This window comes from Trametes versicolor (genome assembly GCF_000271585.1).
Source record: "Trametes versicolor FP-101664 SS1 unplaced genomic scaffold TRAVEscaffold_15, whole genome shotgun sequence".
NCBI classification, from domain to species: Eukaryota; Fungi; Basidiomycota; class Agaricomycetes; order Polyporales; family Polyporaceae; genus Trametes; species Trametes versicolor.
This window is the reverse complement of record NW_007360335.1, coordinates 111,882-129,170: the sequence shown is the minus strand read 5'-3', so window position 1 is coordinate 129,170 and position 17,289 is coordinate 111,882. Positions and strand designations below refer to the sequence as shown.

General features: G+C 57.3%; 6 protein-coding genes across 6 annotated transcripts; all 6 read left to right on the top strand.

Moving 5' to 3' along the window:
• Window positions 1-3,158: 3,158 nt before the first annotated feature.
• TRAVEDRAFT_156647 (uncharacterized protein) lies at window positions 3,159-4,388 on the top strand. The gene is made up of 2 exons (XM_008046878.1): window positions 3,159-3,315; window positions 3,372-4,388. The coding sequence occupies exon 2, from the start codon at window positions 3,446-3,448 to the stop codon at window positions 4,214-4,216; it is 771 nt and encodes a 256-aa protein (XP_008045069.1). The 5' UTR covers window positions 3,159-3,315; window positions 3,372-3,445; the 3' UTR covers window positions 4,217-4,388.
• Window positions 4,389-5,567: 1,179 nt separating this feature from the next.
• Window positions 5,568-6,572, top strand: TRAVEDRAFT_136164 (HET-domain-containing protein; the record flags this gene model as incomplete). Its single annotated transcript, XM_008046877.1, has 2 exons — window positions 5,568-5,750; window positions 5,892-6,572. Coding segments are annotated over 2 exons (864 nt in total), but the record flags the coding sequence as incomplete, so codon positions are not given.
• A 141-nt stretch (window positions 6,573-6,713) lies between these two features.
• Window positions 6,714-8,905, top strand: TRAVEDRAFT_24689 (uncharacterized protein; the record flags this gene model as incomplete). Its single annotated transcript, XM_008046799.1, has 4 exons — window positions 6,714-7,799; window positions 7,870-8,229; window positions 8,449-8,596; window positions 8,718-8,905. The coding sequence occupies 4 exons, from the start codon at window positions 6,714-6,716 to the stop codon at window positions 8,903-8,905; spliced, it is 1,782 nt and encodes a 593-aa protein (XP_008044990.1).
• Window positions 8,906-9,733: 828 nt separating this feature from the next.
• Window positions 9,734-10,555, top strand: TRAVEDRAFT_136235 (HET-domain-containing protein; the record flags this gene model as incomplete). Its single annotated transcript, XM_008046876.1, has 2 exons — window positions 9,734-9,862; window positions 9,929-10,555. Coding segments are annotated over 2 exons (756 nt in total), but the record flags the coding sequence as incomplete, so codon positions are not given.
• A 237-nt stretch (window positions 10,556-10,792) lies between these two features.
• On the top strand, window positions 10,793-12,930 carry TRAVEDRAFT_24688 (uncharacterized protein; the record flags this gene model as incomplete). The annotated part of the gene is made up of 4 exons (XM_008046798.1): window positions 10,793-11,953; window positions 12,036-12,365; window positions 12,491-12,833; window positions 12,890-12,930. The coding sequence occupies 4 exons, from the start codon at window positions 10,793-10,795 to the stop codon at window positions 12,928-12,930; spliced, it is 1,875 nt and encodes a 624-aa protein (XP_008044989.1).
• A 391-nt stretch (window positions 12,931-13,321) lies between these two features.
• Window positions 13,322-15,869, top strand: TRAVEDRAFT_53939 (HET-domain-containing protein; the record flags this gene model as incomplete). Its single annotated transcript, XM_008046875.1, has 3 exons — window positions 13,322-15,038; window positions 15,088-15,765; window positions 15,829-15,869. 3 exons carry the CDS (start codon window positions 13,322-13,324, stop codon window positions 15,867-15,869), a joined length of 2,436 nt encoding a protein of 811 aa, XP_008045066.1.
• Window positions 15,870-17,289: the final 1,420 nt, after the last annotated feature.

Below are 17,289 nucleotides of genomic sequence, written 5' to 3'. Positions count from 1 at the left end.
GAACGAGAGCAACCGCCTGCATTCCAACTCTACCGCGCTCACGTGACCCCATACACAGACGCGTCGCGCTGTTTGCGCGTGCTTGTCCTGGCGCTGCGTCATTGTGGCTGGCCAATTGCAAGCGTAGCTGCGCTACCTAATTTTCGTCTCCTTCTCGCCTCAGATCTAATTACATGTCGATGGACGAAGATGGATACACACATGTCGTACGCGCCATGCAACACGGGTAATCCGGAGGGGCGGAAGGGGATATGACGATGGCAAAGGAAAGCATGCGATGATATTCGAGGTACCAACTCCTCGATCCTAGCTATCCCAGTCCAAGCACCTTCCCACGATCCTCCACATCTAGCCCGTCCACTCGTCAACGCATGTCCACGTACCTCGAAAGGCGACCAGTCCAGTAGAAACATCCTGTTGAAGGTCTCGACAACGCGATACCGGACGACGCTTAGCCCCATCCCAGCCGACCTACCCAACTCGGAAGGACCTCCCGATTCAACATAACCAAGCACTGCGCATTTCGCACCCCGACGACCGCCCCGCACGCGTTCCATTGTTGCACAGGGGTATAAGAACAAGGCGTCGATCGCGGTGGCTGGCCATCCCCCCCATTCTCTGCTCTTACCTCCACTCCGGCCCAGCCACCGCCCCTCCCGGACCCCATCTCTCCATCCTCTCCATCTCGCTTTGCATGCCTCCCGGCGCCGACGTCTCCTGTCGCGAGGCATGTCCATCTTCGGGACATATCGGCTCACACCGCGCACCGCGTCCAGCCCGCGACGACGAGCGGAGGCCCAACTTAGCCACCAGTCTCTAGCCTCCGGGCTCACCGCACCAGACCCCAATAAGAGTCCGGCGCAGTCGACAACCCTTCGACGTCTCCCTCCAAGCATCATTGACGTCCAAACACCGCGATCGGCCACCCCGGACGACGACCGACGGGAGACGACCGCAGCGACGCGGGGGCATAGGACATCCGGCTGATTCACCATGTACGACAAGGTAGGTTATCCTGGGGAAAAGGTGCGTACTCCCGGTATCGAACATGCGCACATTTCACCATTTCTCCCGATATCGTACGTTCGATCGAGGACATCGTCTCCGAGGTGTGGCTAAACTTGACACGCAAAGGAGACGATCCTCGATCGTAAAAGAAGCTTAAACGACCTCGCAGCTATGGACCATAGTCTGCACAGAGGTAAGGGGAGACGTAGACATCGTTTGCTTGCGTGCGACGGTACGATGGACCAATCGCTGTGGGCGTTAGCCATGTCCCGTCTCAAGCGCCCGCCCGCCGCCGGTTGTCGATCGCAGAGTGCTCTCCGCTATTTGGGAGCATATCGAAGGTCGTCCAGCTAGTGTACGACTGTCTGTCGTCGGCGGAGACCCGAATGGAGAACGGCCTGTCATACAAGCAAAGCCCATACCAGCAACGGGATCGTATCGTACTTCCTAACGGCTGACCGGGCGCGTTGCCCTGTCAGCCGTTGGAAGATATGTATGTGCGCTGTGTTCGCTAGAGGAAAGTATGCCCCGAATAACCAAAGAGCATTGCAACATCGGCCTCCCGAGGATGACATGTCCAGAGGAGACTGGGAGCACGCAACTTTACATCGCATGGGACAATGGGCGAAGACACGATCCGGTACTAGGACAAGCCGATTGATCATGGCTTCACCAACAACAGGAGACAATGGCTTCATGGCGACGCATATATGGAGTGGCGCCGGCCGCCACGGACGAAAGAAAACATACGGGACGTACCAAATGGAGTCGGCCGCTCAAGATGACACCCAGAATGGACTTTGACAATGCGGATGTCGCCCGATAGGAGATTTGGAGGATACAGTGGTGGATGCGGGATCCTGTGCCACGGCGAAGGAGAAAATATGTTGCGATGGAGCCGGCAGCAGGTCTTCGAGGACGAGCAAGAGGAATTTAACGACGAAGGCGGGGAAGTAGGAAATTGCATCTGGAAATGTCTTGAAGAACAAGGATGAAGAGAACGGACAGTTATCTGGCTCCAGAGACTCCCCAGGAAGCGGAGTGCCAGTATTGGTGATAATATTCCTCTGCGGAGAGTCCCACATTCCTGGAGCTTTCACAACAATGCCAGGAGGACATGTGGGGAGCATATGGGTCAAAGATTTTGCAAGATTTTGGAGACCCAGGCTAGTGTAAGCCCTTGTTGGCTTGAAGGATGGACGCGGATCGCAGTACCAAATGGTGACATACCGGCGTGCCGCAGTGCCCCAACGCGATATCCATGCGATCTCCAGGCCTCCGTATTGTCTCACAATCCCACCTCTCCGCCCAAGCACGTCGAGCCCAGGAAAGCAGCCACCGTATCCGGACCCAGCAAGACAGTTCAGATGCACCATTATTGTCGCCTCCGTTGAGCCGCTGCGTTGCCATTGTCAGCGACAAGGTCAGGCGGTGATACAAGCCCATGCGATGCAGGGCCGTTGTCATCATCCGAGGACGCTGAGGAGCGATTGCGGGATCCAGAGCCGAAGACAAAAGCCAGGTATAGCGGATTGCAGTTGGATTGCGAGGAGCAAGCGAGAGAGCCGCCGGGAGAGGGAACTGTGGCATAAAGAGTTGCCTGAAACGGCAAATTTGTACAAAGCACCAACAACGCCAGCAAATATGCGACGCGGCAGAAAGAAGGCAATTGCAGGCAATCGTTACGTAAAGGCAACTGAACATGGCTGCTACATATACTCTCCCCCTCCATCCCCTCTAGCCCAACGTCCATCTCTTAACCACCTCTGCCTCCCCTCAGCTAGCCCTCCTCCCTCGCCGCTATGTCCGCCCTCGTTCACCCCGCCGGCAAACGCTTCCTCATGCGCAAGTCCTCAAATGCTGAGAACATGCCTCCCACGCTGGGCTCCGGTCACACGAAGAAGGCCGAAGCGCTTGTTTCGGCCCGCGAGGCCTCGCGCAGACGGCGCGCCCGCGTTGTCAGCGGCTCCCTTGCCCTGCGCAAGTCTCTGCAGAACGCGCAACGGCGCGCGAGCAAAACCCAGTTCTGCCCCGCCCCTCTCAAGCTCGAGCCTGTCGTGGAGGCGCTTCCCCCTGTCATGGAGCCCCAGCAAAAACCCGCTGAGGCGACTCAACCCGCAGCGGCGCCTCAGCCTCCTGTCGGTTCCTTCTTGGAGTTCCCGCGATGGCTTGCGCGCCCTCCATACTTCCCTCAGCCCTTCAACCGCACGAACATCGACTCGTGCGGGGAGGGCGTCGTGGGTGTTCCCCACAAGTACATTCTGCGCGGACTGGACGTAACAGGTCACAAGTGCGTATTCATTCTTTGTGCTTCCGCGCGCTGCCTCCTGACAATGTTTTCAGCATGTGGCAACTCGTCCAAGGCGCCACCTTCGACACCGCGCCCCTAGGGAACACCCTCCCCACCGAGCTCAAGGTCGTCATCGCCGACCACACTATGATGGCTGCCGCATCCCGACTCCCAAGCTCCTTCCCCACCCACGCCCTCGCGGTGTGGGACGCGCCCAACCCCACCGCAGGCCCGCTCCACGGTATCGACCCCGCGACGGGCCGGCGCAAGGTGCGCCTGGTGCCCGTGCACAACCTCGTGCTCGCCGCGCACTGCGCGAACTGGTTCCCCATGCCCTCGAACCCCGCGGCCGAGCGCAAGCGCGTCGTCGTGAACAGCGGCGGCGCCGAGGGCACGGAGCTCACCCTCCCCGTCATCCCGCTCCCGGTCGCGCACGTCGACTCGTTCCACCAGCTCATCTACGGCATGTACACGCACAAGGTCTCGCGGCTGCTCGATGAGCTCGTGCCCGTGCAGAAGCCCGCGTACACGCTGCCGACCGCGGCGAACCCGCACCCGAAGAACCCGCACTACATCATCGAGACGGGCAAGCGGCTCGCCGCGCGCTACCAGCCCTGGGCGATCGTGAGGATGCTCAAGCACGTTATCGGGCTCTGGCAGAATGCGTGCCAGCTCGGCGTTAGCGACAAGCGCATCTGGCTTGCCATCGACTGGAGCTGGGACATGCTCCTCACCGGCCTCGCGCACGCGACGGGCCAGCCGAACGCAGTCCCGCGCCCGCAACCGCGCAAGTTCCGGCGCCCCGTCGCGGCGTCGATGGTCCAGCAGCAGCAGGCTCAGCCCGTCGACGCGAAGATCGAGAAGGTCCACCTCGAGCACGTCCTGCCGCAGTATAGCTCCCACGCACCCGCGCAATAAGTCACGACCGACCCCCTCACCCTGGATACCAGCATACCCGACTCTTGTTTCTTCGTTCTCTTTTGGTGCGGGATCGCGGCGCCCTCAAACCATCATCATCTACACCATCGCCATTGTCCTATATGCCCCTCTCGTCATCGCGCGCACCGCGCGCCCATATGCCCTACCCGCCACACTTGCATCTATGATTGTTCCATATGCCCTATGCCCCTGCCTTCGCACATATCATCATCTCGCGCCGCACCCGTCCCCCGCACCGTATCCTTATACTTTTGTCACTTTTCTTCGTTTTGTCTCTTCGTCACCCCCACCTTTTGTTTGGCCGCAGTCGCTGCGCGCCGCCCTATAGATTCTACGCAGCTGAACGTGAAGCAGTGTAACGCCTACGATAGTGTACCAGTATTCAATGAATTGTCTATCGCGCTTCCCACATCTGTGGTGTGCTTTGTTTGAACGGGTTCCTGGATGATGAAGCCAGGACGAGGGCGCTTTCGCCATGTGCGCCCAATATTGTCGTCACCGCCGGCGTCGTTCGAATGGCTTAGTAGGCCGGCGCAGGATGAAAACAATAAAAATAAGACATCGACGTCGACGTCGACCTCAAGCTTATTCGCACTTGCTTGCGCGCCACTGGTCAGTGCACATGTCGCGTCATCGCAGACGGTTCGCCACATTTCCTCGGGCGCTAAAGCCTCTCTGCTGTTTCTTCTCTCCACTCATGTCCGGGTCGAAACACGATTTCCAGCCTCGGTGGATTCTCTCTTGCTGGCTATGCCTGTAGCTTTGATGAAACCTGCGCCCATGAATCTTCGTCTTGGTGTTTCGATCTCGTCGACAAAGCTTCGCAGTCGTACTCGCCAGCGTCCTATAGCTACTGCCGGTAACTTCCGAAAACGCATGCAAACCAGATCGATACGTTGCTTGCGCAACGCTGGTATGTTTTCTTTCACCTTTGTCAATTTGTTCAGATTCCTGATACCAGCATCGACGTTATGATAGAGTTATTGAGTTATGTCCAGTTTGGTATGGCAGAAGGCGTCTCTCACGCACCCATGGGTATTGCCGGGTGCGCACAGCGACGAGAGCTGATCTTCTCTGTCAATGGCTCTACATGTCGATCTAGATATCGGACTACGGTCAGAGGCATAACGTATGTTGAACCTGGCAGTGATAAGGGCTATAAACGGGGGGCGCGCTGTTGAGAATTCTCGCAGGCGCAGACTTTTCCCCAGCTTTCCACGTCTTCACTCCCTACTTGAGAGCACGCGCATCCTTCTCCATTCCGTGAGCCTCTCCTGCTATTAAGACGCAGAGGGCATACTGATCGACTGTGGCGATTGCCTTCAGTAGGATGCCGCGTTTCTTGAACACCTCGACGGGCGAGTTCGAATGGCACAATCACCCGGAAAGAGTCATCTACGCTATACTATCCCACGTATGGCGGGATACAGAGCTTGGCGGAGAGCAGTCGTATCAGGACGTTCTACAGCTACAAGACGCGATGGTCGAGAGCCTGCGAAGACAGAAAACCGCGGTGCTGAGCGAGTTGACAGGCCTCGATTCCCTACGACCCTCACTCATCCAACGTGTCTCCAATCCCCTCGCTCTGCTGGGGAACCGATGTACGTCCTCTTACAACGTTCTATCCCACCCAGCTCTCTCCGACAAGATCAAGGGGGTCTGCACGGTCGCGCGCGAGGCCGGATTCAAGCTCGTATGGAGCGATGCATGCTGCATCGACAAGTCGAGCAGCGCAGAACTCTCCGAGGCGATCAACTCGATGTACGAGTGGTACAGACTGGCGCACGTCTGCTACGTCCACCTCGAGGACGTCCCCGACGGCGATGTTCCCAGCGATCACGCCTCCCGCTTCCGGGACAGCAAATGGCACAAACGCGGGTGGACGCTGCAGGAGCTGATTGCGCCGGAGCGCATCGAGTTCTTGACACGTACGTGGCGCTTCCTGGGAACGAAGATCGGGCTTGCCTCAACTCTGGAGGAGATCACCGGGGTGGACTTCGATATCCTCACGGGACGGGCGACCGTAGACTCAGCGAATGTCGCGCGGAGGATGTCGTGGGCAGCGGAGCGCGAGACATCGCGCATCGAGGACCAGGCATACTCGCTGATGGGTATATTTGGCGTCCACATGTCTCCTATCTACGGCGAAGGCGACAACGCCTTTCTGCGTCTCCAGGAGGAGATCATTCGGACGATTACTGATCACAGCATCTTTGCCTGGGGATACGGCCCGGATGGACTCCTGCGGCCTCTGAACAGTGCTTTCTGCGACGAGCATGATTGCTTCTACTCGGCCGGAGGCCTACTCGCACGCAGTCCGAAGTCCTTCGTTGGCAGCCACAACCTGACGTTGCTCTCACCCTCGGATCTCGCATCACGCTTGGGCCTCGAAGGGACCAAGGACGTCCCGCCTATCCACAGCCTTTTTACCCCCCAGGGCGTCCGTATTCGGCTTCTATGTCTGGAGTATACCAAGATGCCGCAGCTCCCGGCTCAGCTGTGGGAGCCAGCCCATCTAGCCCTATGCGCTGAGTGCAAGCGGCTCGGTCAGGCGGACACGCTCGCCATCCTACAGTGCGCCGACCGCGTTGGCCTCATCGCGCTGCCCCTCTGTCGGACTCTCGAATCCGGAAAGGCACGCCGTGGACGTTTCATCACGACAAACGTCGCTAGCTGCGGAAAACGGTTCCATTGTCCGTATCGCGCCGTCGTACTCACCCAGGACGCGTTAGCGGAGGCTCTGCAAGTCGGCTCTCCCACTCCTATCGAGGTCTTCCTCCTCCGCCACGACTCAAAACTTCCTCCGAGACCTAGGGGCACGTTCTCGCACTTCGGGGTTTGTCTCTGGCCTGAATGGTACAGCAACGATGCGCTCGCCTCCTTCCACATCGCCCCTCGCAGTATCAAAGTACTGGCTACCCTTGGCGTAACCCTATCGCCCTTACACATCCAACGCGCGGAGGAAGAGATTACATTGACGACCACTATTCAAGTCGCCTGCGCTAGTAATGCCGAATACAGGCGTCAGGAAGGCGGTGTCGTCCAAACTATACGAGTACAGCTTGTCCTCACACGACTTAACGGGACGATGAAGGATACCATGGCACGCTTTACGATCACGAACACCGACCATGCACCGTCCCGCGATTCGACCTCTGCCAGCTCTCAGCATACGTCTTCGCCCGGGCATAACCCCGCGGACAAGAATACCTCGCTACTGTTCCATAGCGAAGAAAGTAGTACCTCTGAAGTATACTCGAGCGGGAACTCGACCGACACGATCGCCAGTGCGGACTTTCTAGTCCCCTCGAGCCTTGGCTGGGAGGGCGCTTCCTGCGAGACCCGACTCCTGCGGGTCGCTCTAGAGCTCCCGGTGGAAGGCAACATGCTTCGCCACCACAAAGACTTATGGCTCTCCGTCGAGGTCTCGGAACCGCATCGACTCTCCCGGAACCGCAATGGGAGCCCCTGCAGTCGCACGCTGCTTACCAACGACATGAGCGACGACGAGGCGTCTCTAGCTTCCGATGACGCTACCCCGTTGTTGCAGTCCGAGCTTTCCGTGAGTGTATCCTTATCAATCGCATTCTATATATTCTAATTGATCATGCGCTGACGCGGGAATCGTGTAGATAGCTTCCAAACCCTCGGAACGATCTGTCCTCGCGACACCTCCGCCAACGGCCGCTACATACGCCCCCATTCAAGCAGTACCATCGGAGACTGTCTTCCCCTCAGAGGCCGATCGTATGCAGCCGCCGGTAGGGTGCGCGTGTGCGGTTCCCCTAGGATACGGAAACACTACACATGATGTCCTTGCTCGGCCGGGCCCTGGGGCAAGCATGTCATTCGAGGTGCCTCCGTTCAATCCGGGTATCGTCACCTGGGAGTTGGAGGCGTACGGAAGCTCTGCTTTCTGCGGTGCTGCTCCGGAGATGCCTATGGAGCTGGACTCGGCGGAGGATACGTGGAGGCACGATGTGCAGGCAGCGGTGAGTCCATTGAGTCATCCCGGAACGCGTCAGATGTGCTCATCGAAGATTTTCGTTTGAAATCAACGGCAGCAGTGCGCTCATGCCTCCCAAACCAAGAGACGTTTTGACAAGGACAACATCTATCATGACGATGGTTATCCCATTGCCCACGTTCCAAGCCGCGCCGCAGGCCTGCTCCCTTCCGTTCCGGACCTCTCCCTGAGTAATACCTCCCAGAATTCGCACGAGGACAACATAGCCGCGTTGCGGTACGAGAACGACGCGCTGCGAGCGCAGATCGCCCGCCTGTCGTCGCAGATGCAGGATGTCGTTTTGAACATGTCCGCGGTCTCCGCGCGCCTCGACGCTCTGCCCAGCTCACAAGGTATGTACAATTATGCTCCGGCTTCCGAACGATTGCTTCAATCAGCATTAACAGTCGATGAGCCGCACACGCCTCCCGCCACTCCCTCGTGCCAATGCCGCGAAGAGCACCGTGGTCGGAGATGTCGTGTTCCAGCCCAAGGCTCCATCGCCTCTCCCGGAGGGCAAGATCGATGACGAGAATACAGCGGAGAGCGCGTGCTCACCGTCCCCGGTGAACTCGGATGCTGATCTCCTGGCAGCCGCGATGCTGAAAGGGAAGCGGAAGGCATCCATCCCAGTCCTCGTAGACGAGGATGAGGTCGAGTAGGTTTGTGCTACCCGAACTGCCCCGCACTACTCCATGCTGTTTCGTATGATTCGGAGAGAACCTGTTGAGTACATATCGTATCCCGTATGGTGCCAGCGTCGTTCGCGCGGACCAGGTTCTAACAACATAGGCCGTCATGACGTCTCAAAGGTGTTCGCGCAAGTGCAGGAACCTTTGTGGAGACGCACGTACGGGACCATCACTCCACGGAGCATCAGCCGGGCCACCAAAGGGAGCTATACTTGCCTCAAATACTGTCTGGGAAGATGTCCATCCCTTCCTGGCGCGTCTCACCATACAACGAGTAGCGCTAAGTAAGAAAAGGTACGCCGGCATTATCCATGGAAACCGGGTCATTCTCATCCCATATCTCGCGCAGCGCTATTCCATGGTTCGTCATTCTGTGGCCTACGCGTATTCAGATGAGTACAGCTGGCAAGAGCTCGCCGAGGTCAATGCGATGGCGTATGTGGTCCCTTTCACTGGCGAGGGAGTTCAGTAGCGCAACGTCGACCAGCTGGTCACCGATGACCACGGGTGAAAATCACGCAGCCCAGATCAAAGAGGAAACACCATCGCCTGCTATGAGACGCCTATACATGTTCCAAAATAGGATGAACATCTGTCAAAGTTGAGTTTGGGGCGGGAATGTTGACTCCCGGAAAACCTCGGACGCGTTCAGGAGCGCTATCGACCTCTCTCTACTCCCACCACTGCCCTGTACCCTCCAGGAGCTGCTGTACGTGCCCCAGTCCTGAGCAATAGCGTAAGGTTTGGCTTCCGGCATGGAGGATATGTTACTCACGTGGCGCGATGATTCATCGTAGAATGCCGCGGTTCTTGAACACCTGGACAGGCGAGTTCGAGTGGCACCCCAATCCCAGAGAGGTCACCTACGCCATTCTATCCCACGTTTGGCGCGATAGCAAACATGGCGGAGAGCAGTCGTACGGCGACGTCTGCAAGATTCAAGATACTGTGAGGGCTGGCGGACCAGTTGCCACGGACACGTCACCGACCAAGTATCAAGAAGAGATGACCATCTTTTCTCACCCGGCGCTCTCGGACAAGATCAAGAGCTTCTGCGAAGTCGCGCGCAAGGCGGGTTTCCGGCTCGTATGGAGCGATGCATGCTGCATCGACAAGACGAGCAGTACAGAACTCTCCGAGGCGATCAACTCGATGTACGAGTGGTACAGACTCTCGGATATGTGTTACGTCTACCTTGCGGACGTCCCGGATGGAGATCGGCCTTTGGATCGCTTCTCCAAGTTCCAGGAGAGCAGGTGGCACGAGCGCGGCTGGACGCTGCAGGAGCTCATCGCTCCCGAGCGTGTCGTGTTCCTGACGCAGACCTGGCACTTTCTTGGCACGAAGATGGGGCTCGCTCGGAGTCTACAGCGACGAACCGGAGTCGACTTCGATATCCTCGTTGGCCGGACCGCCCTGGAGGCGGTCAGCGTTGCACGTAGGATGTCATGGGCTGCTACGCGACAAACGACGCGCCTCGAGGATCAGGCGTACTCTCTGATGGGTATCTTTGGCGTCCATATGCCGCCAATCTACGGCGAGGGCGAGAACGCAATCCGCCGTCTCCAGGAGGAAATTATCAGGACTATCCCCGATCCAAGCATCTTCGCATGGGGGACAAGTTGTCCCTTGCGGACTCTGGGTGACTGCGATCCGGATGGGTCTAGCCAGCATAGCTGTGGGCTACTCGCGCGCTCATCGAGTGACTTCCGGCTGTCTGGCGGCATCATTCCTGCCTCACGCCTCCATTTCTCCAGAACCCTAGGCCTCCAAGGGAGCGAAGAGTTCCCGCCAATGCATTGCATCTTCACTCCGCAAGGTGTTCATATGCGTCTTCTTTGCTTCCCACTTACCGGAATGGTGTCGCACGCTTTGGAGACTCTACGGACAGGGTCGAGTGAGGATACAGGCGCACAGTGCGGACGCCTACCAGTTGAGGTGGACATGCTTGCTCTCCTTCGATGTGAGGATGAGAACGGTCGACTTCTCGCCCTCCCCCTGCGGCACTCTCAAGAATGTGGAAAACTCTTCGGCGCTACTATCGGGACTCACTTTGGCTGCACCGACAACTTGCCAAATCATGGTCCCTACCGCCTTGTCAGTTTAGCGACGGAGGAGTTGGAGATACTCCTGGAATACGTCCGGCCTACGGTTTCTGAAGTGTCACTCTTCCACCACGCCGCCCCACGGCCCTCAATCCCCAAGTCGCTCCAATTGGAGCACTTTACTCTCTTTCTCGCGCTTCCCGCCTGGCCTCTGTCTGGCACCGATCTGGTCGTCTTCGACATCGCTCCCCACAGCATCGATGCGCTCGGTGTGCTCGGCTTTGTCAGTTCCCCTTTACAAGTCGTACGCTCCGAACTAGAGATCGTTCTAGAGACGACCCTTTCGTTCAGCGATGGGGGCAGCTTGCGAACCCCATACACCGTCGAGATAACCTTCACCCTCACAGAGCTGGAGAGCTTGGATACAAAGGCGTGCTGCTCGGTCAAGTGCCAGGGTGCGAAGGTCATCGAGTCGCGCACTTTTGATTCCTCGTCCGACACCATCACCCCCACTCCATACGAGTTCCGCGTCGTCACTCCTCAAATTCTGGAGCCCACTTCGAAGCTCAACGATCATATCGACAGCAGTACGTCCGTTATCGGAGTCTATTCGGGCGTCAGGCGTACGCTCGTCCTCACCGAGTACACACTCCAATCCGACGGCGACCTGGAGGATGATACTCGGACTTGTATGGTTCGACTCTTGCGTGTTGCGCTAGAATTCCCCTTCGCAAGTCACCAAGTACCATACGATTGTCCTGACGGCACGAAGTTCTGGCTCACCCTTGACCTATCGGACGAGTACGAATCTACGTGGCCCACGGAGAGCGATTTGGATTCGTCAGAACGGCCTGATCGGGTCAGCGAAGAGAGTCCTTCCAGCAGTCCAGTGACCGAATACGACGGCCTTTCCTCACCCGCAACCAGGATCCTCGACCCCGTCATGGACCCACCATTGGAGACTGCAGCTGCGGTGAGTATATTTTAGACCCACCCCTTAGATCCTCTTTTGCACCATCATGTCCGGTGAGCTGACGGTCACGGGTCGTGTATAGATGCCCTTGGTAGACTCGGACAACCCTACTTCCACGTCAGCCGTTGATATATCGGATGCTACTCAGGCGGAGACCTCCGAAGAGGATTCCGTTCAGCCACAGAAGCCATTCGAAGCGAACGCCCGCCCCGTACGGTTCCAAACAGACAGCCCCACCGGCATCTTGGCGGAGTCCCCGCTCTCCCCGTGGCTGTCGAACTCGAACCTCAGGAGCTCGGGGACGGCTCAACCTGATGTTATCGTCCCTCTTGAGACGTACACCGGCCCTCAGAGCGCGAACAGGAGTTGTAGCCGAAGCACGGAAGAAGTCGTGATCACGTCTCAAAAAGTGGTGCGCCCGTTCTTTCGTTATTATTCGTCATGTACCAAGAGAGCTAACGTTTAAATATACAGCCACATCCGCCCTCGTTTCAGGAGATTGCACAGAACATAGTCGAATGCACGTCCACTGAACAGTCCCACTTATCGCAAGAGCTCGGGGGGAGTGACACACCTCAACACGCGGAGACACAGTGGTCGTCGTCCGAATATCCGGATCCCCCTTCGTCATCGACCACTCGCATCGAAGCCCACGACTATCCACAGCCCACTGCAGACGCGGACATACACTATGCCCTACAAGATAGCGTGAACGCGCTGCGGGTGCAAGTCTCCGCGATGAGCTCTCAGATCGCTGAACTCACATTGCAGAACGCCGGCGTAGCGTCGGAAAACGCCATTCTGTCCATGCAAGTTGCGTATATCTCGTCGCAGATGACGGATATGTTCGCCCGGTTCGACCTTCTCACCGGCGCTTTAGGTATGTAACCTCCCGCTGTAGTGGCCCCACTGCGCCTCTGATCGTCTATCACACAGGTCCCGGAAATGTCGCCGAGCCCACTAGCCAGGAATCATAGTCCTAGGAGACGAAACGTATCTACAGACAATGCCGTATATAGGCTAGGCCGCAGCAGTCGCGATGTACAGCCGCCCAACCCCATCGGGGAACGTCGGCTGCGCGTACTGCCACAACGGGGTGGATGCACCGGTTTTGGACGCATATGGACTGCCACAGCCAGTGAGCGCTGACGCGCTGACGTTCCAGTGATCATGCACTCCTTGCACATCTTGTACGCGTACCGGGCACGCTGTCAGCCCTTCCCCCCATCCCTCCGTCCCCAGTCTCTCCAGAATTCGGGTTGAAAGTTCCCTGCAAGTTCGCGCGACTTACTCACGTGAGTCTGAGACTCAGTTGGCTTGCCAATTCAATATATGGGTAATTTACCACTGAGGCCTGTTGCTCGCAGAATGCCACGCTTTTTGAATACTTGGACGGGCGAGTTCGAGGTGCATTCCGACCCCAAGAAGGTCACATATGCCATCCTATCCCACGTCTGGCGCAGTGCGGAGGACGGTGGCGAACAGACGTACGGCGACGTCCGGAAGATACAAGTCGCAGTGAAAAAAGGCCTATCACATATCTCCAGTTCCCCGCCTACCAAATATCGCGAAGAGGGCACCATTTTCGCGCACCCTAAGCTTTCGGACAAGATCAAGGGTTTCTGCCGAGTCGCACGGGAGGCCGGCTTTCTTCTCGTATGGAACGACGCTTGCTGCATCAACAAGACCGACAGCGTGGAGCTCTCCGAGGCGATCAACTCGATGTACGAGTGGTACCGCCTGTCGGACATGTGCTACGTCTACCTTGCGGACGTCCGGGATGGCGATAGGCCGCAGGCGGGCTCGTCTGCGTTCCCGAAAAGCAGATGGCATACGCGCGGCTGGACTCTGCAGGAGCTCATCGCTCCCGAGCGCCTCGTGTTTCTGACGGGAACCTGGCGCTTTCTTGGCACCAAGATGGGCCTCGCTAGGACTTTGCAAAAGGTCACTGGGATAGACTTCGAGATACTCACAGGACGGGCTACATTGGAGTCCGTCAGCGTCGCGCGAAGGCTGTCATGGGCCGCAAAGCGAGAGACCACGCGTGTCGAAGACCACGCGTACTCCTTGATGGGTATCTTCGGCGTCCATATGTCGCCTATCTACGGAGAGGGCGAAAACGCCTTCCTTCGTCTCCAAGAAGAAGTCATGAAAACCGTCCCCGATCAAAGCATTTTCTCCGGAGGCGGCAGTTGCACGATGCATTCCCTGACTAAACGAAGCAGCAGTCATGAGCAACTTGGCCCACACTATCCAGGACTCTTTGCGAGCTCTCCGCTCGCCTTCACGTCGGCTAGCAGCATCACCCCCGTTACACCCTCCCGTCTCGCAACGACCCTAGGGCTCCGAGGGAGCGAAGATGTCCCGCCAATGGATTACGTCTTCACGCCGGAGGGCGTTCGTATGCGCCTTCTATGTCTCCCTTTGTCTGGTTCACAACTCATTCTGGACACGTTTCGGGAGCTGAGGACCGGGGATGCATGCGTACGATGTAGGCGGCTGGGAGATCCGACCTGGATAGCTCTTCTACAGTGCGAAGACGAGTACGGCCACCCGATTGCGCTCCCCTTGTACCGCCCTCGAAACCAAGGCGGCAATGACCAGGGCCTTTCCGTCGGGACTCATTCTCCGTGCGCGGACGTCGCTGGTCAGGAACCGTATCGCACGGTCCATCTTTCCCAGGAGGCATTGTCGATTATCCTGAACCGCCTTCAGCCCAAGGTTGTGGAAGTACTGCTCCTTCGCCACTTCTCACGTCCCTCGATCCTGAAGTCGCTCCAACCAGACGATGACCTCCCGCGACTCGATCTCTGGCGGGCAGATCACTATCAACAAGTCGCGTTTGACATCGCTCCCCATAGCGTCGATGCCCTCCGCGCACAAGGATTTTCCCCTTCATCTCTACAAGTCACATACTCGAAGACGGAGATCACGCTGAGGACTACGCTCGAACATAGCAGTGGCCGGTACTCTTCTCGAGCCCCGAAAGCCGTCCAGGTGCAACTTTCCCTCACAGACATGTCGGACGACACCAAGTTTGAGATCAGATCGGCCAAATACACAGAGGCGCGCTTCTTCGTGAATGGTGCGGCTTTAATCGTGCTCCGAGTTTCAATTTACTGACTTCTACGCAGCTGAAAGCGAACAAGGAACCTGGAAGGTCTACATCAACGATGCCAATCGCCACGGCGGCCATGCCGCGTCTACTACTCGTACAGGACATTGCATGCTCGACATCTCTAGGCGCACCATCGCCCTCGCGGAGTACATCGTCCATTCTGACGGTGAATGGGGAGAGGATAGTCGACCACGCATCGCTCGGGACATAAGGGTTGCGCTAGAGTTTCCCTTCGCGAAGCCCGCCGACGGACGGACCTCAAATCTCTGGCTGTCTATCAACATATCGGAGTACCACCTTGAATACATACCCCTGATCGAAACCGCTCCTACCCAGGGTTCCTCATCGGAACAGACTGGGAATGTCTCCGCCTTCGCCTCTGCTGCCTCCTCCCCCTCTTCCTCCTCTACCGTCACCCCTACCACTCCGACACGCCAGCTTCCGCCACTGACCCTGCCCGAACACGACCAGTCACACATGTCCCCCAAAGACGCAGATGTCCATCCCGCGACTAAGCACGACTTCAATATCCTCCAACGCGAGAACGCCACCCTCCGCGCGCAACTCGCACTTCTGACGACGAAGAATACGAATCTAGCGTCGCAGGTGGCAGCTCTCTCGTCGCAAAATTCAGTTCTCGTATCGCAGATGGCGACCGTGTTCGCCCGACTCGACGCGCTCAACGCGTCCCCAGGTGCGTACCTTCTCCATTGTTATAGCGCGAGGTCACCGTTCGCTGACGTACTCGATGGCGAAGCTACAAACATAATCGAAAGGGAGGCTCGCGATCCTGTGTAAACTGATGATCGCGCCGTGCTGGGCATGCATCCCGGCTTATAGAGACACCATCTGCATCGTGTCCTGGTTATGAGCAGCGTATATTATGTATTCGAGGTGATCGTGCGATATACACTATCCTTTGGGAGTCGCAGACATGTTCACACAAGGCATGTAGGAAGACGTAAAGCACCGTGGATCCTGGAACGGCACACTCTCCGAAATGACTAGAGGAGCTCAAGCTCCCGAACAAGCCTCCATGCAAGGACCACCTCAGGGTTCTTCGAGAGCCGGGCGATGATAAAGGAGCATCATCCCGAGAGACAAATACGGATCCTTAAGTCGCACACACACTCGCATGCCGCGGCGGGTAACCTTACCAGAGGATGGGAAATTCGTTCCTACGCATACGTGTGCAAGGCGTTCCCGAAAGACAGCCGTTATCATCCAGTTCCAGGTCGTTATGCTGCAAAGACAAAAGCGGCGCAGCACGGTAGTTGAGTCCGAGTATACGGGGAGTGCACTATGCACTGGAGTTTGTCTAGCAGGCCTTTTTTGTATCTGCACGCTAAGCACATACGGAGTCGTGGTCGTGACTAGTGTCGGACACCAGGAGAGTGCTCACGCCAAAGAGCAGTCATATGCATGACGTCATCGATACTGAGGAGTGATACCGCCGGGCGCTTCGCCCTGCCCTTATGCTTGTCTTTCACCATCACTTGCGCGCGCTGGTCCTCGCTGTTCTGGTTCTTGGCGGTACTACAGAAACTTTATTAAGCTCTTCTGGCGTTCAGGTCTACTCGCTGCATGCTATTGGCTTTGGATACTCCTCATCTTCGTTCTCCCCGTGCCGTTCCTCTTCCCGCATGCGAATGTTCAAGAGTTGTGTGGCGACAACGGGCAGACGTCAAGTTTTTCGCATATCTGACATTAGGCTCAGGCGTTGGTTCTCGTTCCAGTAAGCATTATACAGTCCTCATCCTTCACGTTCAGCCCGCGATTCGTTGGTTTGGTCTGTATCTGCTCTTCCGCTGCCTATGCAGTCGTACCGCTGCGCTCCATGGTGATGTGGGTCAGTCTCATGTGCTCGTGATACCTCTGGCAGCTTCTGGGGTTCATAAGTACTGCTGTCACTAAGGATCATGGTAAAATGTCCTCATATTTGAACGCCCTCCGACTATTGCATACGCTGACGCACACAACGAAGCGCTCACCGTGTACACACGCCTGTCCTCGTGAGGTCGCTCTGTCCTCCACAGCCCAGTTGAGGAAACACGGGCATCATTTTCGCTCAGTTCAGGCACTACGAAGGACAACAGTGCGGATCGACTCCCTGAGCAGCGATACGAGCGGTGATCTCATCCTCCAAGAACTCGAGCTCACGATCGCGGTCTGCACTTCTCGACGGCGCGCTCAGCTTGGTTATCGCCGTCTGCGACAT